We start from the raw sequence: 26,268 nt of genomic DNA, 5'->3' as shown, positions 1-26,268 counted from the left end.
TGTCTAAAGAGCCTTGGTGAATTTCTGCAGTCCATTGTATCGACGTTACACACTGCTGCTTTCGAACATCTGTGATGAAGGAAGTCAATGTTTATTGATATAATGCTATCAAGCTGGTTGCTTTGCCCTGGATGGTTTCAAGTTTCATAAGTGTTGTTTGTCCTGCACTTGCCCAGGAAAATAGGGGGTATGTCATCATAGTCCTGAACTGTGCCTTGTCAATGGTGGACAAGCTTTGGGCAGTCAGGTGGTGAGTTACTCACTACACGATACCTAACCTCAGACCTACTCTTGTATGGCTAATCCAGTTTGGTTTCTTTTCAATGATGTCGATAGTGGGGGACTCAGGAGAAAGTGAGGACTACAGATTCTGGAGATCAGAGTCGAAAAGTGTGGTGCGAGGAAAGCATAGCATTCGAGGAGCGGGAGAATTGATGTTTCAAGCATGACTCTTCATCAAGGATTCAGCAGTGGTAAAAGCATTGTTCCTTGATATTCAACGGTTACATTCTCTTTTGTTGGAGACTGAGATAGCATGGCACTTATGTCGCACGAATGTTCCTTGTCCTAGTCAGCCAAAGCCTGGATAATGTCTGGGTCTTGCACTGTTAATGGTGACGAACATTACACATTCATTAGTGAACAATCCCAACGTAACGTTATGATGGAGGGATTGCCATTGATGAAATAGTTGAAAATGCCCTGGTGCCAAGGGGTAAACAACAGAGGCTTAAAACATCCAATGCCCTAGAAGAGTACAGAAAGTGCAGTGACTTGCTTTTAGAAACAGATTAGGACAGTTGAGAGGGGACAAGAAAGAAAACACTAGAGGGTAACATTAAAGAAAACCCAAAGGCATTTTATAAATAAATTAGGGGCAAGAGAATAACCAGGAAATGATTAGGGCCCATTAGGAACCAAAGTGGCAATGTCTGTGTGGAGTTGGAAGACATACCTAAGGTTTTAAATGAGTACTTTGCAACTATAATCATCCCAAATCTTCCAGGATACAATGTTGGCTCCCCTTCTGAGTCCCAATGTCCATGCTGCGCACCGACCCCAACCCCTCACCATCACACCCCTCCCCCACATTAATTTTCAAATTCTCTCTGGTCACAGAAGGGGTGCCAAAGAACTGGAGGATGGGTAATAAAGGTATCATTATTCAAGAATGTTGGTCGGGATAAATCAATGTACATTTGTGGTAGGGAAATTATTGGAAAAAATTCTGAGGGACAGAATTAATCTCTACTTGGCAAGATCAGGATTAAGCAAAGATAGTCTGTGCAACTTTGCACAATGGAGATCACATCTAAAAATTCATTAAGTTGTTAGAGATGATGACTCAGTGCATGAGTGTAGTAGTCTACATTGACTTTGGTGAAGCTTCTGACAAGGCCGTGCACGGTAGACTAATTAAGAAACTAAGAACCCCAGGATCCAGGGTAATTTGGCAAATTGGATCAAAACTTGGGTTAGTGACAGAGTCACAGAGATGTACACCATGGAAACTGAGCCTTCGGTCCAACCCGCCCATGCCGATCAGATATCCCAACCCAATCTAGTCCCACCTGCCAGTACCCAGCCCATATCCCTCCAAACCCTTCCCATTCATATACACATCCAAATGCCTTTTAAATGTTGCAATTGTACCAGCCTCCACCACTTCCTCTGGCAGCTCATTCCATACACATACCACCCTCTGCGTGAAAAAGTTGCCCCTTAGATCTCTATTATATCTTTCCCCTCTCAACCTAAACCTATGCCCTCTAGTTCTGGACTCCCCCAACCCAGGGAAAAGACTTTGTTTATTTACCCTATCCATGCCCCTCATGATTTTGTAAACCTCTATAAGGTCACCCCTCAGCTTCCGACACTCTTTAAAAAAAAACAGCCCCAGCCTGTTCAGCCTCTCCTCATAGCTCAAATCCTCTAACCCTGGCAACATCCTTGTAAATCTTTTCTGAACCCTTTCAAGTTTCACAACATCTTTCCGATAGGAAGGAGACCAGAATTGTACGCAATATTCCAACAGTGGCCTAACCAAATGTCCTGTCCAGCCACAACATGACCTCCCAATTCCTGTACTCAATACTCTGACCAATAAAGGAAAACATACCAAATGCCTTCTTCACTATCCTATCTACATGTGACTCCACTTTCAAGGAACTACGAACCTGCATTCCAAGGTCTCTTTGTTTAGCAACACTCCCTAGGACCTTATCATTAAGTGTATTAGTCCTGCTAAGATTTGCTTTCCCAAAATGCAGCACCTCACACTTATCTGAATTAAACTCCATCTGCCACTTCTCAGCCCATTGGCCCATCTGGTCAAGATCCTGTTGTAATCTGAGGTAATCTTCTTCGCTGTCCACTACACCTTCAGTTTGGTGTGATCTGCAAACTTACTAACTGTACCTCTTATGCTCGCATCCAACTCATTTATGTAAATGACAAAAAGTAGAGGGCCCAGCACCGATCCTTGTGGCATTCCACTGGTCACAGGCCTCCAGTCTGAAAAACAACTCTCCACCACCACCCTCTGTCTTTTACCTTTGAGCCACTTCTGTATCCAAATGGTTAGTTCTCCCTGTATTGCGTGAGATCTAACCTTACTAACCAGTCTCCCATGGGGAACCTTGTCCAACGCCTTACTGAAGGCCATATAGATCACATCTACCGTTCTACACATCAATCCTTTTTGTTACTTCCTCAAAAAATTCAATCAAGTTTGAGAGACGTGATTTCCCACACACAAAGCCATGTTGACTATCCCGAATCAGTCCTTGCCTTTCCAAATACATGTACATCCTGTCCCTCAGGATTCCCTCCAGCAACTTGCCCACCACCAACCTCAGACTTACTGGTCTACGGTTCCCTGGCTTGTCCTTACCACCCTTCTTAAATAGTGGCACCATGTTAGCCAACCTTCAGTCTTCCGGCACCTCACCTGTGACTATTGATGATGAAAATATCTCAGTAAGAGGCCCAGCAATCACTTTCTAGCTTCCCACAGAGTTCTCGGGTACACCTGATCAGGTCCTGGGGATTTATCCACCTTTACGGTGATGAATGAAGTGTTTGTGTGTCTGGCATCCACTGGGCATGGGCTTCCATTGGGTTCGATGCGAGGTCCCTTGCTATTTGCAAACATTAAATGAACTTGACAATAAAAATGGAGGTATGATCAGTTAGTGTTAAATTGAAATGAAAACTGGTAGAGTGGTAAAGAGTGGAGGAGGAAAGTCTTAGACTACAGGATGAGAGAGGTGGGCTGGTCAGGTGGGCCAAATGGTGACAACTAAAATTTAATTCTGAAAAGTGAGAGGTGATGGGGGGCTTGGGGGAAATTAACAAAGGGGAAACATGTGGGGAATTTGGGAAAAATACACACTGAATTGTTGGATCTTCAGAAGTACAGAGGATTAAAGGGACTTTTGTATGCATTTCACAGATCCACGAAGGCAGTAGAACAGCAGATAATGTGGTAAGGCGGCATATGGGATACTTGTCTTTACTAGTCAAGGCACTGAATACAACTGTAAGGAGATGATGATGGAGCTGTATATCACATTAGTTATGTCACTACTGGAGTCGTCACACCATAGGAAGGATATAACTGTACTAGAGAGGGTGCAGAAGAGATTCACCAGGATGCTGCCTGAGCTGGAGCAATTCAACTGTGAAGAGAAACTTGACAGGCTGAGTTATTTTCTTTAGAGCAGAGAATGCTGCGTGGGTATTTGATTGAAGTACACAAAGTTTTGAGGGGACATAGACATTGTGGTTAGGGAGAAACCTTTCCCCTTATAGAGAGGTCAGTAACCAAATGATACAGTTTTAAGTAAAAAAGCATGAGGTTTAAAGGGGATGTGAGGAAAATATTTTAGCCAGAGATGTGGATATCTGGAACTCACTGTCTGAAAAAGTGATAGAAGCAGGAACGCCCAAGGCGTTTAAGAAATATTTATATGAACACTTGAATGCCATCATATACAAGGCTATGGGTAAATGCTGGAAAATGGGATTAGAATAAATGGATGTTTGATGAACACCATAGACACAACAGGGTGTAAAACCATTTTTCCTGCTTTAAAAACTCTACGAACTTGCACAAAGACACCTGAGACAGCACCTTCTGAATGCACAACCACTTTCTCCCTAGAAGAAAAAGCGTAGCAGATACATGGGAACATAACCACTTGCAACCACTCATGAATTTAGTGATCAGTGACATAACACATCACAATCAACCAAAATTTAACATTGCTTTGACATATTTGTATCTTTGGTATTGATGTGCTCCTTATAATATTGCACTGTAATAAATATATCAACTATCATATTTGTAAATCCAAAATAGTTAAACACTGTATCTTACGAAAATATTCATTACCTTGAAGTAAAAGAGGTTTGGGTCAAATGTTTGCAATGACTGTGGGACATTCTTATGTCCCAAGTAAGCCAAAGCTAAGGTTGCAAATCCTCGCGATGCAAGAAGAGCTGCACGGTATTCAACAAGACCTCCACCACCACCCCACATGTCTAAAATGGCAGGAAATGGTCCAGGTCCTAATAAAAAAAGCAGTAAGACTAGTTCTAAACAATAAGTCCAAAGAACTGTGAATGCTGGAAATCAGAAACAAAAACAGAAATTGCTAGAAAATCTTAGAAGATCTGGCAGCATCTGTGGGGAGAAAGTAGAGTTAATGTGTACTCCAAGAATAAATCTAAACTGCAGATAACAATTTGCTGCAAGTCCATATGAAATTGTGCATTGCAGATCAATAATATGAATATCAAAAGGACTATATAGAGCGGCTTTAGATGGTCCCAAACAGAAAGAATACACATTTTATATTGCACATTGCACAGCTGCAGTATAATCTAAAGCACTTCTGAAGTGTAGTTATTGCTAGGACGTATAAAATCTGGCACCCAATTTGGATGGATGAATAAATGCTGGGAGCACAGTGATGAGCATTTTTGTTTTAATTTCTTTAGCTTTTTTAGAAATAAGAAACAATTCAAGTAACTTTGATCAAATAACTCTTCAGATATTGTAATTAACTTGGTAATGTTTCAGAGCAGCATTCCCAAAAGCAATAGGGGGTTTTGCTAATTTGGTCATTCCCAGAAATATGTGCATTATATTGTCCAAATTGTATGAAAAGAAATATCTTAAATAAAATGTACTCTTTTCTTCTTTATCATATTCTCAAATGTAATTAACCTTCAAAAAACCATTGCTATGCTGTGTGATACCCAGCCAATTTCAATTTGTTTAAAATTTCCGCTGTTTACAACAACAATGAAATAATCTCACTAGTCGAGAGAAATAAGAATCTGCTAAAATGATCTACAATTTCCAGTATAATTTGAGCATTCCTTTTGATGACCAAATTCTGCAGCTTTGAAACATAGCCATTTCAATACTTTGATAAATTAAATCAAAGGATTTGGAGATATTTAAGGCAAAGTTCACCATTGTATATTAAACAAGATAACAGATTTTAGTCAAAGTAACTCTGCAATCTTGAATATACAACTTCTTCTTAATATAGGGGCTTCTTTAATAATGCGCATTGATTATAGTGCCTTTAATATAGCAAAGCATCCCAAAAAATTCACAGGAGCATTAATAAGCAAATTTGACACATGAACTAAGGACAAAATGCTTAAAGTAGTTTTTAAAAGGAACAGCATAAAGAAAACAAGTAGGAGGAAGCAGATGTTTATAGAGAGAATATCAGAACTTGTATCAAGGTAACTGAAAGCATCGGTGCCAACAGTACAACTAATTGGGTTGCACAAGAGAGAGCATATTTAGAGCAGCTCAGGTACCTTTGGAAGATTACAGAGCTGGAGGATAGTAAAAGAGGAGATTTGAAAATAAGGATAAGAAATTGAAACACTTATCCTGCAGTCAATGGCAATCAGCAAACACAAAGATGCTTGTTGAATGGGACTTGATACGAGTTAGAACACAAGCAAAAGTGTTGTAGTTTGTGGAGGGTTGAAGATGGGACACTAGCCAGCACTGCTTTAAAATACTCAAAGTCTAAAGGGTAATAAAGACCGAGTTTCTGCAACAGATGACCTGAGGCAGGGGTACAGTCAGGCAGTAGGGTGTGGAGAGAGATGAATACAGTGATGCTGTGAATATATGAATGGAAGGATTTACAACTGAATGCTATTCAAGAACTTAAAGGTGCCGGTGTTGGACGAGAGTGGACGAAAGTTAAAAATCACATGACACCAGGTTCCTGATGAAGGGCTTATGCTCGAAATGTCGAATTTCCTGTTCCTTGGATGCTGCCTGACCTGCTGCGCTTTTCCAGCAACACATTTTCAGCTCTGACACCAGGTTATAGTCCAACACCTTTATTTGGAAGTACTAGCTTCTGGACCGCCACTCCTTCATCACATGATTGTGGAGAATAAGATCATGATCACAGAATTTATAGCCAAAGGAGTCCAGTGTCATGGAGATGTGATACATTAAACAATCTTAGATTAAATCTTTCATATTTTAGAATGGGATATGCTGGTTTCTGTTCTTTGATATGTAAATCCCAGAACTTTTCTTAAAATACATTCGCAAGATAGCTTAGCTTTTCGAACGATGGGCCTGTCTGTGTTCCAACGTCGAGTCAGACTGAGAAACGCTTTGCATAGTTTTACATAATTTTACAAAGATTCATGCAGTTTTTGAGCAAAATAAAGTGTAATTCTGCAAAAGCAAATTCACCACATAAACTTATATGTGTGCGCGTGAGCGTGAGAGAGACAGAGTGAGTGAGTGAGCAGTGGGCTCACCTGCAGTGTGACATGGACCCAAGGTCCCAGTTGAGGCCATTTCCATGGATACACAACCTTGCTACCAACTTCTGCTTAGCCACTCTGGGTTGTTGCTTGTCCCAAAGTCTGCTTTGGAGGATGGTCATCCAAAGGTCCAAGGCCTGATGTCCTGGACTGCTGAAGGGTTCCCTGAATGGGAGGGAACACTCCTGCCTGGTGATTACTGCACCGTGTCTACTACTCCATTGTTGTAGTGTCTGCTCGGTCTTGCCAATATACCATGCCTGAGGGCGTCCTTGCCTGCAGCATATGAGATAGGCCACGTTGGCTGAGTCACACGAGTACGCACGGCGTACATAGTGAGAGAAGTGTCCCCACGTATAATAGTGATATCCGTGTCGATACCCCATGCCTTGCAGTGGCTGCCATGTTGAAGGCATCTTGAAACCCATTGTACAGGGGTCCCCGAGTTTCTGTTGCGACACAACAGATTTCTCACAGAAACCCAGCACCCATGGACCAGCCGAACCGGGAACATTTCTCATCACAATGTACGTGTCAGCACTCTCCACCAGCATCCCCCACGATGACGGTATCGGGGCAACAGCCTCAGTACCCAATACCAACAACTGCGAATCTCCGAGCACCATGCTACAACTCATCTGCTACATCCTCGACCAAGACGTTTTCACCTTTGACAACCAGTTCTTCATTCAGATACACGAAAATGCCACAGAGACCACATTTGCACCCAATATGCCACCATTTTCATGCACAAGTTTGACCGAGACTTCTTTTCTGAACAGGTCCTCCAACCAACACTATACTTTAAATATATTGATGACATTTCCTTCCTCACGACCCATGGCAAGGAGTCACTGAAACAACTACAGTGATATCAACAAGTTTCATCCCACCATCAGACTTACCATGGACTACACTTTAGTATCTGTCTAATTCTTGGACACACTATCTCCTTTAAGGATGGGCACCTCAATGTAGTGCAAATTCATGGATAACCTCACGAGGCTACACTTCTCTAGCTTCCATCCAAAACACATTAAACAGCCAACCCTACAGACAAGCCTTCCGCGCACACACAATCTGTTTTGATGAGGAAGAACGTGGCGGACACTTAAAAGTGCTTAAGGATGCCCTCATAAGAACGGGGTACGATGCTCAACTCATCAAACGCCAGTTCCAACATGCCACAGCAAGAAACTGGAATGACCTCCTCAGGAGACAGACACTGGCTGCAACAGACAGGGTACACTTCATTCTCTTGTACTTCCCAGGATCCAAGCAACTACACCATGTTCTTCACAGCCTTCAACACATTATCCAGGAGAATGAGCACCTCGCCAAGACCTTCCTGATGCATCAACTTCTTGTCTTTAAACAACCAAACCTCAAACAGATCATTGTTCACCGGAAAATGCCCAGTCTTCAGGACAAGAATACTGTACAACCATGTCACGGCAGTCACTGCCAGACATGTTCAGAGTATCAATACGGATAACACAATTACACGTGGGAACACCTCTCACCATGTCACGTGACTTGGCCAACATGGTCTATCTCATACACTGCTGGCAAGAATCCCCTGAGACATGGTACATTGGCAAGATCAAGCAGATGCTATGACAACAAATTAATGGTCACCGCACAATAATCACCAGGCAGGAGTATTCACTCCCAACCGGGGAACATTTCAGTGGTCCAGGACATTTGGCTTTAGGTGACCATCCTCCAAGGTGGACTGCAGGACAAGTAACAAATGCAGAGTGGCTGAGCAGAATGAGATAGCAAACTTTGGCTCCCATGGGAATGGCCTCAACTGGGACCTTGGGTTCACATCACACTACAGGGCACTCCACTGCACCACACACGCGCAGATCCTCTCTCATTCACAGGCTCTCCCTCAAATACACATGCATACACCCCCCACACTCTCATCCACACATGCAGCATCTTACAGGCACATACCTAATTACACTCAATACACATAACCAAGCTTACACACACATATGATTACGTGTATTCACACCAACACACATGTGCACACTTACTCTGTTGCTCCTACATGCGTACATAGGTTTATGTGGTGAATTTGCTTTTGCAGAATTACATTTTATTTTACTCAAGAACTGCATGAATCTTTGTAAAATTATGTAAAACGAGGCAAAGGGCTTGTCAGTCTGACTCAACATTGTATCACATCTCCATGACACTGGATTCCTTTGGCTATAAATTCTGCGATCATGATCTTATTCTCCATAACCATCGGATGAAGGAGTGGCACTCCAAAAGCTAGTGCTTCCAAATAAACCTGGTGTTGTGTGATTTTTTTTAATATTCTCAAGAACACAAGTGATAGAAACTGGAGCAGATCTTAAGGTTTGTCAATCTTCCTATGCCATTAATACAATCATGGCTAATCTCAGGTCAGAGAGTTGCAGTGGGAGAGGGACTCCTGAGATTCTTGTAGAGAGAGGAGGAAAACTTCTTCAAGGCAGGCATCCTTGCAAGAGGATTCGCAGTAGGGTTAAAATCAACTAGGTAAAAAGGTAAAAACTCCCCACCCCACCCTGCTCTAGCTTATCTCTCCATGCTTCCAGCTCACTGCCTTTATTCCTGATGAAGGGCTTTTGCCCAAAACGTCGATTTCGCTGCTCGTTGGATGCTGCCTGAACTGCTGTGCTCTTCCAGCACCACTGGATTTAGCAGTTTGGATCAGAAATTGACTAGCTGAAAGAAGTCAGAGGATGGTGGTTGACAGGAAATGTACATCCTGGAGCTCAGTTACTAGTGGTGTACCACAAGGATCTGTTTTGGGGCCACTGCTGCTTGTCATTTTTACAAGAATGCAGTAGGATGGGTTAGTAAATTTGCAGAGGACACTAAGGTCAGTGGAGTTATGGATAGTGAAAGACGTTGTAGGTTACACAGGGACATAGAAAAGCTGCAGAGCTGGGCTGAGAAGTGGCAAATGGAGTTTTAAAAGTGCGAGGTAATCCACTTTGGAAGGAGCAATATGAATAAAGAACACTGGGCAAATTCTCAGAAGTGTAGATGAGCAGAGAGATCTATGTCCATGTACATAGATCCCTGAAAGTTGCCACCCATGTTAATTGGGTTGTTAAGGCGGCACACGGTATGTTAGCTTTTATTAGGAGAGGGATTGAGTTTCAGAACCACGAGGTAATGCTGCAGCTGTACAAAACTCTGGTGCGTCTGCACTTGGAGGATTGTGTACAGTCCTGGTCACTGCATTACAGGAAGGACATAAAAGCTTTGGAAAGGGTTCAAAAGGGATTTACAAGGATGTTGCCTGGAAAGAAAGGAAGTTCTATAAGGAAAGGCTGAGGGACTGGAGGCTGTTTTTGTTGGAGAGAAGAAGGTTGAGTGGTGATTTAATTGAGACATAGAAGATAATCAGAAGGTTAGATAAAGCAGACAGTGAGAGCCTTTTTCCTCGAATGGTGATGGCTAGCATGAGGGGACACAGCTTTAAATTGAGGGGTGATAGATATAGGACAGATGTCAGAGGTAGTTTCTTTACTCAGTAGTAGGGGCATGGAACGCCCTGCCTGCAACAGTTGTAGATTTGCCGATTTCAAGGGCATTTAAACGATCATTGGATAAACATATGGATGAAAATGGATTAGTGTAGGATAAATAGGTAAAGGTGAGGAAAGCAGATGCTGGAAACCAGGGTTTAGCTTAGAGTGGTGCTGGAAAAGCACAGCAGATCAAGCAGCATCCGAGGAACAGGAAAATCAACATTTTGGGCAAAAGCCCTTCATCAGGAATGAAGGGCTTTTGCTGTAAGTCGATTTGTCTGCACCTAGGATAAACAGGCTTCAGATTGTTGTGCTGACCCGTGGAACCATCGAGGGCCGAAGGCCTGTACCACTCGGTTATGTTCTATAACTCTACCCTCATCAATCCTCTTTTTTTATTTCTTTTAAAAATTTGATCAAGTTTTTCAAAGTGGACCACTTCCATCAACACTGCCTCCGTAGCATCCTCAAAATCCATTTCTGCCAACATAAAAAAAATCCGTTTAAGTCCTAGAGGCAATCTTCCTACAAGGCGAATAGTGTTGCTCAGTTCAATATCATGCTGTCTGGAGAGCTATCCACTGGTAAACTGAAACATGCAAATATTTCAAGTTTAACTGAAGAAGGTCTTCTGTGTGCTACATTGATCTATGCCACAATAGATGGCAGGCCTAGCGCAGGCCTAGGTCATGACGCCTGGAGACACTTCATTTAGCAAAGAACCAACATTAAGAGAAAAGGAGAAAGCTAATTGTCTTGAACAGTGACTACACCTTTTCTTGCACCCACTGTGAGAGAATCTGCCAGTCACGGATAGGCCTGATTTGCAACTGGCAGATCTGCAACCGATAAATTCCTAAAATATCTGCTTAAGGTGAAAAGCCTGGAGGGTGAGTTTTTGTATGTACATTAATGACACCAGTACAATCTCTCAATTCTTCCATAATTGCTAAACGATCAGGTTGCTTGTCTGACACTGCGTGAGCAGAAATGTCTCCCTTTTAAACAAGGGGAAGGCTGAGGCTGTGGTTTTTGGTTCTTGTTCCAGATCCACTTCCTTCCTACAGACTCCATTCCACTTCCTGGTAGCAATCTGTAATTCAGCCTGTATCACATTTGATCCCGAGAGAAGTTTCAGTCTTTTTTTAAATTACTTAAACTGCCTACAGCTACATACCTACTTTGCCTGATTCCTTTGTTAACTTGTGAATTGACTATACCAATAGTCTGGGATGGTCCTCCCACTATCCTGCAACCTACATATTTTCCAAAACACAACTTCTGGTATTTCACTTCACACCAAGTCCAGTTCCACCATCAATCTTGTGCTCCCCAACTTTAACTGGCACCCAGTCTTAATTTTAAAATTCTCACTTAGTTAAGTCCCTCCATGGCTGCACCTTCCCTTTCTCTGTTATCTTCTCTAACATTGCAACCCTCTGATGTCTGTCTTCCTCTCATTCCTCATGAGCATCCTAAATTTAACCATTCTACCATTGGTGGTCACTCCTTCATATGCCATGCCCTTAATACTGGATTCTTCTCCCTTCATGGGTGGCACGGTGGCACAGTGGTTACCACTGCTGCCTCACAGCGCCTGAGACCCGGGTTCAATTCCCATCTCAGGCGACTGACTGTGTGGAGTTTGCACGTTCTCCCTGTGTCTGCGTGGGTTTCCTCCGGGTGCTCCGGTTTCCTCCCACAGTCCAAAGATGTGCGGGTCAGGTGAATTGGCCATGCTAAATTGCCCGTAGTGTTAGGTAAGGGGTAAATTTAGGGGTATGGGTGGGTTGCGCTTCGGCGGGTCGGTGTGGACTTGTTGGGCCGAAGGACCTGTTTCCACACTAAGTAATCTAATATCTCTGTCTAGCTTCCCTCCTTGAAGACACTTCAAACTTGTATCTCTGACAATCTTTTGGTCATTTGACTTTATATTTTTAATATGACTCAGTATCATATTTTGCAAGTTAAATCCATTAGTCACCAGATGTAGATAACCTGGTGAAGGGCTTTTGCCCGAAACGTTGATTTTCCTGCTCCTTGGATGCTGCCTGACCTGCTGTGTTTTTCCAGCACCACTCTAATCTTGATTCAAATCTCCAGTACCTGCAGTACCCACATCTGCCCAGATATGGATAACCAACTGAGAAAGGATTGAGATGAAGTATCAAAGGCATGCTGGGTACAAACAAAGATAAATCATGAAACAACATGGTTTCCATTACCTGGAGGAAAGAACATTGTTCCAATTACAGGTTCCTCATTGAGCTCTATCCGAGTAACGCCCGGCGCCATATAAAAACGTTCTAATACAACTGATGCCAATACTGCCCGTTTGTCAAAATTCCTGGAAATCCATCCATCATACACAGAAATGGTTATCAAATAAGGAACTGTCACATCCTTCTTCCTCAGCCTGAAAGGAAAATTGACACATGCAGCAACTCTAACTTGCAGCTAAAAGTCAAAATAGAATGAAAAAGTGCGATTCTATATGGCTTCTTACATTATTACATTCTGCAATGATCAGATTCACTTACTTCAACCAGCCAAACATTTCTTCTTGTAATAACACACCACTTCATTTATGGGTCATTTTACTTGATTTAAAAGTAAGTTTCTAATTTTGGCCTTGACATTTTTTTTTCACTCAAATTATTATTAATGCTTGACTGACTGTTCCAAAAGCTTGGCTTTACCCCATATTATTTCTGGTTGTTCTCAAACAAAATTGCCAATGGACCTGCTATCGTTCTGATCCCTGTGTTGAAATTCATCTTCCCTGCATTGCAATCAATCTGAATGCTCTAGCATAGTTGTAACCAGTAGTCATGGTTGCACCTCCCAGCAATCTGATGAGCCTTAGTTCGAGCACCTCTTAGGACATTCAGAGTCTTTGTTCTCAGATCTAGAATCGCTACAGTGTGGAAACAAGCCCTTTGACCCAACAAGTCCACACCAACCTTCTGAAAAGTATCCCACCTAAACTCATTCCCAATTACTCTACATTTTATCCCTGACTAAATGCACATAACCTACACATCCCTCAACACAATGGGCAATTTAGCATGGCCAATTCACCTAACCTGCACATCTTTGGATTGTGGGAGAAAATCAGATTACCAGGAGGAAGCCCACTCAGACAGAGAGAATATGCAAACTTAATCGTCACCAGTGGCTGGAATTGAACCCTGGTCCCTGATGCTGTGAGGCAGCAGCGCTAACCACTGAGCCACCATGCCACTCCCTTGCGTTCATTATGTTCTCAAAGATCCAGTAAGTTAATTTTAGATCACTAAGACAAACCAACAAATTGCTTACTGCTTGTAAATTGAGCAAAGATAGCTTTCCAATAATTTAAATGTCTTACTGTCTCAGATTCTATTCAGCTTGCAGGAACACAGAATAAAAACACTAAATTTAAAGTTGTTTCCACTCCATCTTTGATCCTTTCTTTAAAAAAAATTGTCCAAAATCCACAACAGAACCTTTATCTCTCGTATCACTATTTAAATCCAACCTAAACCGATGGAATGAAAGTCTCCAGTCTGTTGACTGCCCGAAATAAAGAGAGAGTTTCAGCTGACTCAATCATGAGAGTGGGGGTAGGCCCATAACACAGAATGTACAGCAAGTCCACTTGAGTAAGACCACATGTCAAAATATATTATAATTGTCCAAAGGGGACATTGTAGGAGCAGTAACTGAATTATGATATTTAGGTTTGATAGAGCAAGCTCCAAACTGGAAAACTGCTTCTTAGTAAATTTGATAATGTCAAAATGTACAAAAAGAGGATTTATTTTTGTTATTGAGGGTTACCAATGGAAGTGAAAATAACATGAGGACTAACAGAACAAAGCTGGGCAGGAACATATTTTCTTTAATTTCTAGAAATAATCACAAATTTTTAAAGAAAAACAAACATAAAAACAAGGAGTCCCTATTTCAAAAACAAAATCCATGTAGTTTAAGGTTGATAGAATTTTTAAGAATACCGCATTCCAGGACGACCACCAGGCGCAAGCTGCATGCTCCATATTAAGCCCATCGGTTCCTGGCCCTTGTACGTGCCTCCAAACGACTTGTCTCTGCTAACTGAACAATAACATTAAAAGATACTTATTATAAACTCCTAATAGCAACATTCCATCTAGAAAAAAATCTAGATACTGAACATATGAAAAAAATATTTTAACAAAATAACAACTTTCCATAATAAGACATATACTAAATTTTATAAAACTTTAAAGTTTGTGATGCAGCTTGCCTTGGAATCAGTTTTGAATCAATTTGATAAGACAAATTCTGTGAAAACCTTCTGGTTACAGTGTAAATTCACAAAAAGGCCTAATAGGCAAGATATTCAGATTGTGTAATTTTTAGTCCAAACGTTGTTTAATTTCCCCATATTCTACACTTGGAGCTTATAATAGCAATGACTGATATTATGTAATAAAAATCTGGGCAGAATCTGCTGGCAAGAATCAACTAACTGAAGGAGGAAAACAGAGAATGCAGTTAATTTATTATTTTGTAAATTTCTAATAGGTCTTTTTCTGGTTGGCCGGAGATAACTTGGAAAGAGGGTGACATAGCATTCGATCCTCAGGGCCCCAACTATTTATAATTTATATTAACAACTTGGATGCAAGAGGTAGGAAGTATTACTGCCAAATTTGCACATGACAATAAAATAGATGGGAAAGTAAATTGCAATGAAGATACAAGAAATTTACCATGGACATGGATAGCTTAGGTGAATGGGCCAAAAATGTGCATGCGAGATTATTCATTTTTATCAGAGGAATCAAAAAAGCAATTGATCTAAATTGACCAAAGCTTCAGAGTGCTGTGGTGCAGAGTGATCTGGGTGCCTTCACATATGAATCGCAGAAATCTAGCATACAGGTATAACAGGAAATAAGGAAGGCAAATGGAATTTTGTTATTTATTGCTCAAGGAATAGAATGTAAAAGTAGGGAGGTGTTGCCGCACAAAGACATTAGTGAGACCACACTTGGAATTCTGCAAACAAATTTGGCTCCCATGAGTTGGATATGTGTGTATTGGAGGAAGCTCAGAGAAAATTTGGTGCAGCATGGTGGCTCAGTGGTTAGCACGGATGCCTCACAGCACCAGGGACCAGGATTTGATTCCCAGCTTGGGCGACTGTCTGCGTGGAGTTTGTACATTCTCCCCTTGACTGTGTGGGTTTCCTCTCGATGCTCCGGTTTCCTCCCACAATCCAAACAATGTGCAGATAAGGTGAATTGGCCATGCTAAACTGCCCAGAGTGTTAGGTGCATTAGACTGGGTAATTATAGGGTAGGGGAATGTGTCTGGGTGGGTTACTCATTGGAGGGTCGGTGTGGACTTGTTGGGCCATAGGGACTGTTTCCATACTGTAGGGAATCTAATCTAATCAAAAGGTTGACTAGATTATTATGAAGAGAGATTGAGCAGTTTAGGCCTCTACTTACTGAAAGAAAAATGATTCAAGATCTACTAATACAAGATACTAGAGGGAATTAACAAAGTAGAAATTCCTCATGTAGGGCAGAATTAAAAGAAGAGTTTAAAGTCTGGTTGAAGATTTGTAGCTCGGGTGTCCGTTGTTGTGGTTCTGTTCGCCGAGCTGGAAGTTTTTGCTGCAAACGTTTCGTTCCCTGGCTAGGGAACATCATCAGTGCTATTGGAGCCTCCTGTGAAGCGCTGCTTTGATGTTTCTTCCGGTATTTATAGTGGTTTGTTCTTGCCGCTTCCGGGTGTCAGTTTCAGCTGTAGTAGTTTGTATGTGGGGTCCAGGTCGATGTGTCTGTTGATGGATGTTCTTGCCGCTTCCGGGTGTCAGTTTCAGCTGTAGTGGTTTGTATATGGGGTCCAGGTCCATGTGTCTGTTAATGGAGTTTGTGGATGAATGCCTGAAAGAATGAAACCTGAAAGCAACAACACCCCCAGATTCTACGGACTACCCAAAGTACACAAACCAGACATCCCACTCAGACCCATAGTATCACTACCAGGGACACCAGCATACAAACTGGCCAAAGAACTACAACAAAAACTGAAACACCTAGTCAGCGGATCCAAACACTCCATACAATCAACACAGGAATTCTTGGACGTCATCAGGAATACACACATAGACAAAGAAGAAACCATGGTATCATTCGACGTGACGGCACTGTTCACATCGATTGACAAAACCCTAGCCAGAGAAACAATAGCCAACCTACTGGACATACATAACAGAACACAGGAGGCCAAACCTATCAACAAGGACGGCATACTTAAACTACTAGACCTGTGCCTCACCACACACTTTACATTCAACAATCAGATATACGAACAAATCAACGGAACACCCATGGGATCACCAATCTCGGGACTCATAGCAGAGGCAGTTATGCAAAGGTTAGAACAAACAGCCCTACCACAAATCCAACCCAAACTCTGGATCAGATACGTCGATGACACCTTTGTAATCATCAAAAACACAGAAATAGAAAAAAAACACACCGAATCATCAACGCCACACTCACAGGAATACGATTCACGAGAGAAGAGGAAAAGGATAGCCAACTCCCATTCCTAGACGTGTTAGTAGAGAGAACACCCAACGGAGAATTCACCACAAGGGTACACAGGAAACCAACACACACAGACCAAGTCCTAAACTATGAAAGTAACCACCCCAACACACACAAACGAAGCTGCATCAGGACACTATTCAAAACAGCCACAACACACTGCAGTACACCAGAACTGCGAAAAGAGGAAGAGGAACACCTATACAAGGTATTCGCCAAAAACAGATACCCACGCAACTTTATCACCAGACACCTAAGAGATAGACCACGGAACGAGGACATGCCACAACCAAAAGGACTAGCCACACTACCATACGTCAGGAGCGTCTCAGAACTGACAGCCAGACTACTGCGACCCTTAGGACTCATAACAGCACACAAGCCAACTTCCACACACATACAACAACTCACTAGAACAAAGGACCCAATAGCCAGCACGAGCCAAACTAACGTAGTTTACAAAATACCATGCAAGGACTGCACAAAACACTATATAGGACAAACAGGAAGACAGCTAACAATCCGCATCCACGAACATCAGCTAGCCACAAAACGACACGACCAGCTATCCCTAGTAGCCATACACTCAGACAACCAGGAACATGAATTTGACTGGGAAAACACTACCATCATAGGACAAGCCAGACAGAGAACAGCCAGGGAATTCCTAGAGGCATGGCATTCATCCACAAACTCCATTAACAGACACATGGACCTGGACCCCATATACAAACCACTACAGCTGAAACTGACACCCGGAAGCGGCAAGAACAAACCACTATAAATACCAGAAGAAACATCAAAGCAGCGCTTCACAGGAGGCTCCAATAGCACTGATGATGTTCCCTAGCCAGGGAACGAAACGTTTGCAGCAAAAACTTCCAGCTCGGCGAACAGAACCACAATAAAAGAAGAGTCTTAGTTTCAGAATAAGAGATAGTAGATTTAAAATAGATGTGGAGAAGCCACTTCTCACAATGGATAATGAATCTGCGAATTCAATGTCCCATACTGCACTGGATTTTGGGATATTGAGTAAATTTATGAAGGAAATAGACAGATTTTTAATTAGTAATAGATTAAAGGGCTTTGGACAGTGGCAGGAATATTGAGTTGAGGCTGAGATGAGATCAGCCATAATTATATCAAATGGTAGAGCAGGCTTGAGGGACCGAATTGCCAACTCTTGTTCCTTATTATCATCTTCAAATTTTTAACAGTGGTAGCAGTTGCATGTGTTGGAGGGAGGTTGGTGTTGGTCTTCTACTGTCAGAAATGACCTCACACCAGCTGTCTTGAGAGTTAAGGTTGTCCTTAATGTTTCAACAACATTAGCAGTATAACATAATTGCTCAAACCTCGAACAATTCCTTCTGAATCACTGACATAATGGGCATATGCCTCCCACCAATCGGCATCCTCAGACAGCAACTTTGATTGTAAAGTAACTTGTTGGTTGGGCATTAAATGTGTAATCTTAAGTCTGATTAGTTCATCCACAAGTCCTCTTGTTGGTTCTGCTACAATCATGGGTGCCACACAGTAACTGTATCTTCTTAGAGCACCTAGATTTAAAAGAAGAGTACATAGACTATTTATGGAATTGAAACAAGTTTGAGAAAATGTTACACATCTCCTGATATATTGCACAGGTTTTGAAATCAGATAAAACCACTTAAAACAATTCCACTCCCACCAAAAGAACCTGATCATGCAGAATAATAACATACCTGTTTGGCACATATTTATAAAGATCACAAAATATACCCATGTTTATCAGAAGAATTTTATGAAACAAAATTTGACATCAAACCTCAGTGAGATTTTAGCCCAGGTAATCAAAACAAAAAAGGTAAATTTTAAGAAGGTATTAAGAGGTAAGAGATTGGGAGAGGGAAAAGGATTTTTGAATGGGAATTCCAGATACAAGCCCCATGCAGCTAAAGGAATTGCCATTAAAGAAAGAGTGGTTAAGATCAGGCATCAAGAAAAGGCTGGAATTGGAGGATCATACAGCTTTGTAGGGCAGTAAAAAGATGGGATTTTGGCATTCTAAAATGTAATATATTGCCAGACTTGTAGGACAACAATCAAACAAATAAAAGATGAACAGTATATGGAAAGAGTCAGGATTTCAGACAGATTCAGGTTTATGGAGACAGAGAATGGGTCAGAGGACAGAAGTGAAATAATTAAGTTTAAACGCAAGTTTGAGTGGTTTGGCAGCAGATGAGCTAAGGCAGGCATCAAGATGAGCAATGGTATGGAGATAGAAGATGCTATTGTAGAAGGAAACTCATCTCAATTGCAAATGGTCTAGTTCAGCCTTCGACAGTGAATTGTGACAGTGGCTGGGAACAGAATATGTGGTAGGGACAATGGGTTAGGTCCTTCTAATACTTAGTTTGGGGTGCCAATCAAATGAGCTTCTTTGACTTGGATGGTATTGAGTTCCTTGAGTGTTGTTGTAGTTGCACTCATCCAGGCATGTGGGATTATTTCATCAGAGTCCTGACTTGTGTTTTGTAGATGGTTGATCAGTTTTGAAGAATCAGCAAGAAAATTATTCACCACAAAATGCTCTTCCTTTGTTTTTTTTAAAATGGCTCTTCCAGTTCAATTTCTGGTTCATGGTAACTCTCACAATGTTAACGGTGAAAAACTAAACGATACTAATGTTATTGAATGTTAAGGAGAGATGTCAAGATTCTTTTATCAAAGATGGCTATCACCTATCATTTAAATGCCATGCACGTTTCTTGCCACTTTACAGTCCAAATCTGAGCATTGTGCTGAGATAGCTGCATGTGGATAATGACTGCTTCGGCAGCTGATGAGTGTGAACGGTGCAGGACATTGTGCAATTATCAACAACATCCCCACTTCTGGCGTTGGAGGGAAGGTCACTGATGAATCACTTGAAGATGCTAGGCATGAAGAACTTCTGTAGTAATACTGGAACAATTAGCAACCAACAAATTTAATCATCTCTCTTCTTGGTAGATATTGACTCCAACAATACAGACTTTGATTAATCCCAGATTATGTGCATTAAATTTCACCTATTAGCCTGCCCTTTCCATTATCCTGTTTATATCCTTCCAATGTCTTTTTTTTTTAAATAACAGCTTTCCTCAACATTCAACAAGTCCCCTTCAGTCATAAAATTCTGTTGCTACTTCGTAGTCTGTGAGATTTGAGTCCAAGTAACACTTACTAATCCTAATGCTTTATTTTCTATTTCCTAATCCATGTCTTAATCATTCACCTGCATCCCCTCTCATTTTGTGACAAGCTTTCTTAAAATAGATTTACATAATTTCTATGGTCTTATCTTAAATCAGTCACCTGGATAAATTTAAGAGTTTTTGGAACAATCAAGGCTGTTATTGAATATCCTATATATTCTGTAATGCTCACCAATTTGACATCAAATTGGTGATTCAAAGATGCAAGTCTAACTGATCTATATGCAGCCAGTTTACTAGTTTCACTGGTACATGCAACTGCAATCAGAATTTCTGCTATCCCTTTTATAAATTTCTCAAAAGCCTTCAGTTCATGCCTTCAGAGTCTAACAATTTACCCATTTAAGTTCTGTTCAAATTTCAAAACAAAATAATTTTTTAGTTTAATTTTACACTTCATGATCATGTTTTTTTTAAATGAATGATTTAAATGAAAAGGTATTTTGCAAGGATAAACAGGTTGCACATTTATTGCTGCCCACTTAGTACTCCTGACAGTCACAATTTACTCCCATTGTATCCCAATGAAAATATAAATAATATTTTATGAGGAAGGCATGAATGGAATTCAACTTGAATTAATATCCATTAAGTTGTGATAGCCATCCCTTGAGTATTTAAGCATAAGTCACTATTCTGTACTAGTGATTACAAGAAACAAGAGAGCAGAATTTTTATTCTCTGTAAACAGCATTTTCTCATTTGTGCATTTTATAAATAACAATAACACTTTTGTTTCCATTAATTCGACTTACTTACGTGAGTTATTAAATGATTCATTAACCAGTGGTTGTGATAGAACCCTGACATTATTCTTCCAACACAATAGGATCTCAAAAAGTTATATTTTGCAATATTCAGTCATTGTACAAAATAATTAATGAGCAGACTTGACTTAATAATGAAATGAAGATATCATCCAACATTTCGTACTTAATTGAAAAGACTACCATAGAGTATTATACTGTACCTGATGAGAAGCATTTTCGATTGGACATTTTGATGTTGTTACTATGAAGATGGCCGTATTTATAGAATCTTAGTCTCCAGAGGGATTTCATACCTAGTGAAGTAAGTGTGAAAATGTTCCAAATAGGAATATTTATCAACGATGATTAAACATAACAAATGCCCCAGCTCTATAAATTGGCTTGCTCCAAGCATAATTTGTTTTTGACCAATTACACAATACCACACAATTCAAATAGATAAGTGAATAACTTAAAATGTGTAACCTATTTATAAGCTTTGTTGTCAAATTTTAAACAGCACTACCAAAGCAGAAAAATATGACAAATAACTTAACCCTAGCAGCAACAGGTACCAAAACTCTAAGTGTAAAATAAAATCTTTATATCTCATTCTAAATATTATTCAGATGGAGAAAAATTGCAGAAAGCTTTGGAAGAGGGATTCAGGAATCCTCATGCATGAACCACAACAAGCTAGTATCCACGTTCAGCAGATAATTGAAATGGCACATGGAATTCTGGCCTTCATTTCAAAAGGAATGGAGTATAAAAGTACAAAGGTTTTACTAAAACTATACAAGGCACTAGACAGATCATAATTGGAATACTATGAAGACCTTTGGGCCCATTATCAAAGGAAAGATGCACTGCCATTGCAGGCAGTCCAAAGAAGGATGATACGAGGTATGGAGGGTCAATCGTATGAAGAAAGGTTGAGCAGGTTGGGATGTACACGTTGGAACCTAGATGAATGACAGGCATTGAACCAGACAAGATTATTGGAGAAGAAAAGTGTGGTGCAGGCAAAACACAGCAGGCCAGGCAGCATCGAGGAGCAGGGGAATCAACGTTTCGGGCATAAGCCCTTCTTCAGGAATAAGGGCTGAAGAAGGGCTTATGCCTGAAATGTCGATCCTCCTGCTCCTCGGATGCTGCCAGGCCTGTGTTTTGCCAGCACCACATTTTTTAACTCTGATCCCCAGCATCTGCAGTCCTCACTTTCTCCAAGATTATTGGGGTACCTGACCGGGTAGATGAGGAGAGATTATTTCCCGATGTGTGACAATCTAAGATCAGAGGTCACAATCTCAGAATTGTGGGTTACATATTTAAGACAGGGATGAGGAGGAATTTCTTGAGGGTAGAGAATTTACAGAATTCTTGACCACAGAGAGTGGTCAAGACTAAATCATTTAATACGTTCAAGGTTGAATATGTAGATATTTTTAGATTAATAAGGAAATCAGGGTTATAGGGAAAAGACTTGAAAGGAGAAATGTCGGTTATCATATCACAGAGTTGTAGAGATGTACAGCACGGAAACAGACCCTTCGGTCAAACTCGTCCATGCCAACCAGATAATCCAACCAAATCTAGTCCCATGTGCCAACAGCCAGCCCATTTCCCTCCAAACACTTATTCATATACCCATCCAGGTGCCTTTCAAAATGTTGCAATTATACCAGCCTCCACCACTTCCTTTGGCAGCTCATTCCATACACATATCACCCTCTGAGAGAAAAAGATGCCCCTTAGGTCTTTTATATCTTTCCACTCTCACCCTAATCCTATGCCCTCTAGTTCTGGATTCTCCCACCCCAGGGAAAAGACTTTGTCTATTTATCCCATCCATGCCCCTCACGATTATGTAAACCTCTACAAGGTCAGCGCTCAGTCTCTGACGCTCCAGGGAAAACAGCCCTAGCTTATTCAATCTCTCCCTATAGCTCAAACCCTGTAACATCCTTGTAAATCTTTTCTGAACCCTTTCAAGTTTCACAACATCTTTCCGATAGGAAGGAGACCAGAACTGCACACAATATTCCAACAGTGACCTAACCAATGTCCTGTACAGCCACAACATGTCCTCCCAGCTCTTGTACTCAATACACTGACCAATAAAGATAAGCATACCAAACCGCTTCTTCACTATCCTATCTACCCGCGATTCTACTTTCAAAGCAGCTATGGACCTTTGGCTCTTCGGTCAGCAACACTCCAGAGGACCTTACCATTAAGTGTATAAGCCCTGCTACTATTTGCTTTCTCAAAATGCAGCACTTCACATTTATTAAATTAAACTCCATCTGCCACTTCAGAGCCCACTGGCCCACCTGATCGAGATCCCGTTGTAATCTGAGGTAACCTTCTTGCTCGAAACGTCGAATTCTCGATTCCTGAGATGCTGCCTGGCCTGCTGTGCTTTGACCAGCAACAGATTTGCAGCTGTAACCTTCTTCGCTGCCCACTACACCTCCAATATTGACGTCATCTTCAGTACAGCCGCGGAATCTCTTAATGACTCCACGGTTAGCACTGCTGCTTCATGGCGCAAGGAATCGGGGTTTGATTCCACCCTCAAGCAACCACCTGTGGGGAGTGTGCACATTCTCCCTATGTCTACAAGGGCTTTCTCCGCTTCCTTCAACAGTCCAAAGATGTGTAGGTCAGGTGGATTGGCCATGCTAAATTGCTCATAGTGTTCAGGGATGTGCAGTCCAGATGAGTTAGCCATGGGAAAGGTGGGGTTACAGGGAGGAAGGTGGGTCTGGGTGAGATGCTCTTCAGAGGGTTGGTGTGGACTCGATGGGCCAAATGGCCTACTTCCAGGCTGTAGGGATTCTATGGTTCTCTTCTCCACCCTCCAACTGTACAACTGGACCCGCCCCCTTGCTTTACTCTACTTTGTACTCTACTGCACCAGGAAAGCAACATGATTCTGATTTTTCACTACTGACCACAGAAATATCTGTCTGTACCTCAGACTAGAGTGTCCCCCAAAACAATTGATCGCTTGGAACCCAATGTACCTCTCATTATATTAGTGTCAGTCTCAATACCAGAAACTTAACTCTTTGTGCTACATTCCCAAGAATCCATCACCCTCTTCGTTTTCCAAAACAGCATACTTGTTTGAAATGTGGATAAACACAAAAGACTCCTGCACTACCTGCCTACCTCTCTTACCCTTCCTGGAGTTAACACATCTATGGTGACTGTATCTGAGACTTTCCCCCTTCCTATAACTACCATCCATCACATTCTCTTGCTCCTGTAAATTCCTCATTGCCTCTCCAACAAATTCATAAAATCAACAAATAAAGATCTTGTAGCCAAATGAAACATTTGTTTGGGAACTGATTAGGTCACCAGTCAGAGGCAGCCAAAAGCTCCAGGGACACAAAATCGACCGGTGTGAATATCCAATGTGTCCCACAAAATGAGAAAACAGGGCCCAAAAACAACCTCTCAAATGCTGTCTATAGGCAGAGGAAAATGGACCATGTAAACTCTATGCAAAATACGTGTACCTGGAGTTGCTATAAAATTGACAGAAATATGCAGAGAATTGCATGCAACACAGAGTCAATTTCCAAGAAAATCACCAATCGCTTATTTAATCATAGAATGATGAAAACTGAAGTAAGGGAAATAAATTGTTGAGTGATTGCTTCTGCTGGGAGGTAACTCCAGAGTTATGAGGATGTTTGAATACTATCCTCTGTCTTAACCAATCAAAATCCCTCATGGACTCTTTATATCAGCTTCAGTCTTTGTGTCAAAGCAAATTATAAGTTATGATTCATTTACCTTTACCCACATCTACCCCGCTCCATATCCCTATATCATGAGCTCTTATTTGCCATGGTAACCTTTGATATGACACTTTATTGAATACCTTTCGGACATTCAAGTGCATCACACCTACAGGTTTGCTTTACTCTACTTTGTTACTTCCTTAAAACTCTAATAACATTATTCAAGACGTGCATCACCTTATACTTATCCACTCTGCCTAATCAAACAATTTTCTGAACATCCTGACAACTCCCTAATAATAGATTCCCTCCAACAGATCTCAGGCTAACTATAGTTTACAACTGTCTTCTTTCCTGTTTAGCAGCATTACACTAGGGGTTTGCCAATCATCTTCGAGTAAAAAATGAGGTCTGCAGATGCTGGAGATCACAGCTGCAAATGTGTTGCTGGTCAAAGCACAGCAGGTTAGGCAGCATCTCAGGAATAGAGAATTCGACGTTTCGAGCATCATCTGGTAACTTCCCACAATCCTGAGCACTTTAGATCACAAACACTGCACATACTATCACTGCTGCAACTTTGTTTATGACCGAGGATGCAATTTATCAAGTCCAGCTAAATTTCTCTTATTCTCTAGTCTCTCATATTTTTAAAATATGCCTAGTTGACTTCTAAAATCAGCCAACCTTCTAACTTAGCAATCCTGCTCTTGGAAGTGCGAGCCTTGGTTAGGTTGGGAAATTGTTGAACACGTCGTGCTATTAGCGGGGCCTCGCACAACCCGGTGACTTCCTAATTACAGCCGTGACTATATTTCAAAAACTAAAGTTAAAAATCACCCAACACCAGGTTATAGTCCAACCGGTTTAATTGGAAGCACACGAGCTTTCGGAGCGACGCTCCTTCATCAGGTGACTATCACCAGCTCCGAAAGCTCGTGTGCTTCCAATTAAACCGGTTGGACTATAACCTGGTGTTGGGTGATTTTTAACTTTGTACACCCCAGTCCATCACCGGCATCTCCAAATCATTTCAAAAACTATTACACTCTGGCTGTGGAATCGGTGAGTGGTAAAAGAACATATTTATATTTAGTTAAAGTAGCTCCGAGGTGGACACCCATCCTTGCACTGTCACTCTGGGGAAAGAGGTCAAAAGAAAATCCTTACCTCCACTCGAACACGATAAAATAGACTGGTGACTTCTTTAAAAGGAAAGGTAAAAAAATTCATGTTAATGAGAAAACAAAATGCAAAACAGTCGAGAAACTGAAACGAAGCCAAAAACGACGTCATTTCCTACGTCAGAATGTACCCACATGCGCAGTTTAATCGCACGGGCACCGTCGTGTTGCGCATGCGCTCTTCATGGCCGCTCTGGCGGGAAAATGGAACCAAAGCGCGAGAGGCGACCGTTAAAGGGGGCGGGTCCAGTTGTCCAGTTTGAGGGTGGAGAAGAGAACTACAGAATCCCTACAGCCTGGAAGTAGGCCATTCGGCCCATCGAGTCCACACCAGCTCTCTGAAGAGCGTCCCATCCAGACCCACCTTCC

At 41.5% G+C, this 26,268-nt stretch overlaps 1 protein-coding gene across 4 annotated transcripts in view; it reads right to left on the bottom strand.

The window, feature by feature from the left end:
- The window catches only part of LOC132826682 (peroxisomal succinyl-coenzyme A thioesterase-like), a 51,510-nt gene extending 25,548 nt beyond the window's left edge, over positions 1 to 25,962 (bottom strand). For all 4 annotated transcript variants that reach the window (XM_060842751.1, XM_060842749.1, XM_060842748.1 and 1 more), the window contains exons 1-6: positions 25,886 to 25,962; positions 21,176 to 21,268; positions 18,316 to 18,522; positions 14,363 to 14,462; positions 12,590 to 12,780; positions 4,397 to 4,572 (exon numbers count right to left, since the gene is read on the bottom strand). In XM_060842751.1, the coding sequence (XP_060698734.1) occupies positions 4,397 to 4,572; positions 12,590 to 12,780; positions 14,363 to 14,462; positions 18,316 to 18,522; positions 21,176 to 21,266 (765 nt within the window). In that variant the 5' untranslated portion in view covers positions 21,267 to 21,268; positions 25,886 to 25,962. The remainder of the gene's footprint in view (positions 1 to 4,396; positions 4,573 to 12,589; positions 12,781 to 14,362; positions 14,463 to 18,315; positions 18,523 to 21,175; positions 21,269 to 25,885) is intronic.
- Between the last annotated feature and the right edge of the window lie 306 nt (positions 25,963 to 26,268).

The sequence above is a fragment of the Hemiscyllium ocellatum genome, chromosome 23 (assembly GCF_020745735.1).
Source record: "Hemiscyllium ocellatum isolate sHemOce1 chromosome 23, sHemOce1.pat.X.cur, whole genome shotgun sequence".
In the NCBI taxonomy this organism is placed as follows: Eukaryota; Metazoa; Chordata; class Chondrichthyes; order Orectolobiformes; family Hemiscylliidae; genus Hemiscyllium; species Hemiscyllium ocellatum.
This window is presented reverse-complemented; position numbering and strand designations above follow the sequence as displayed.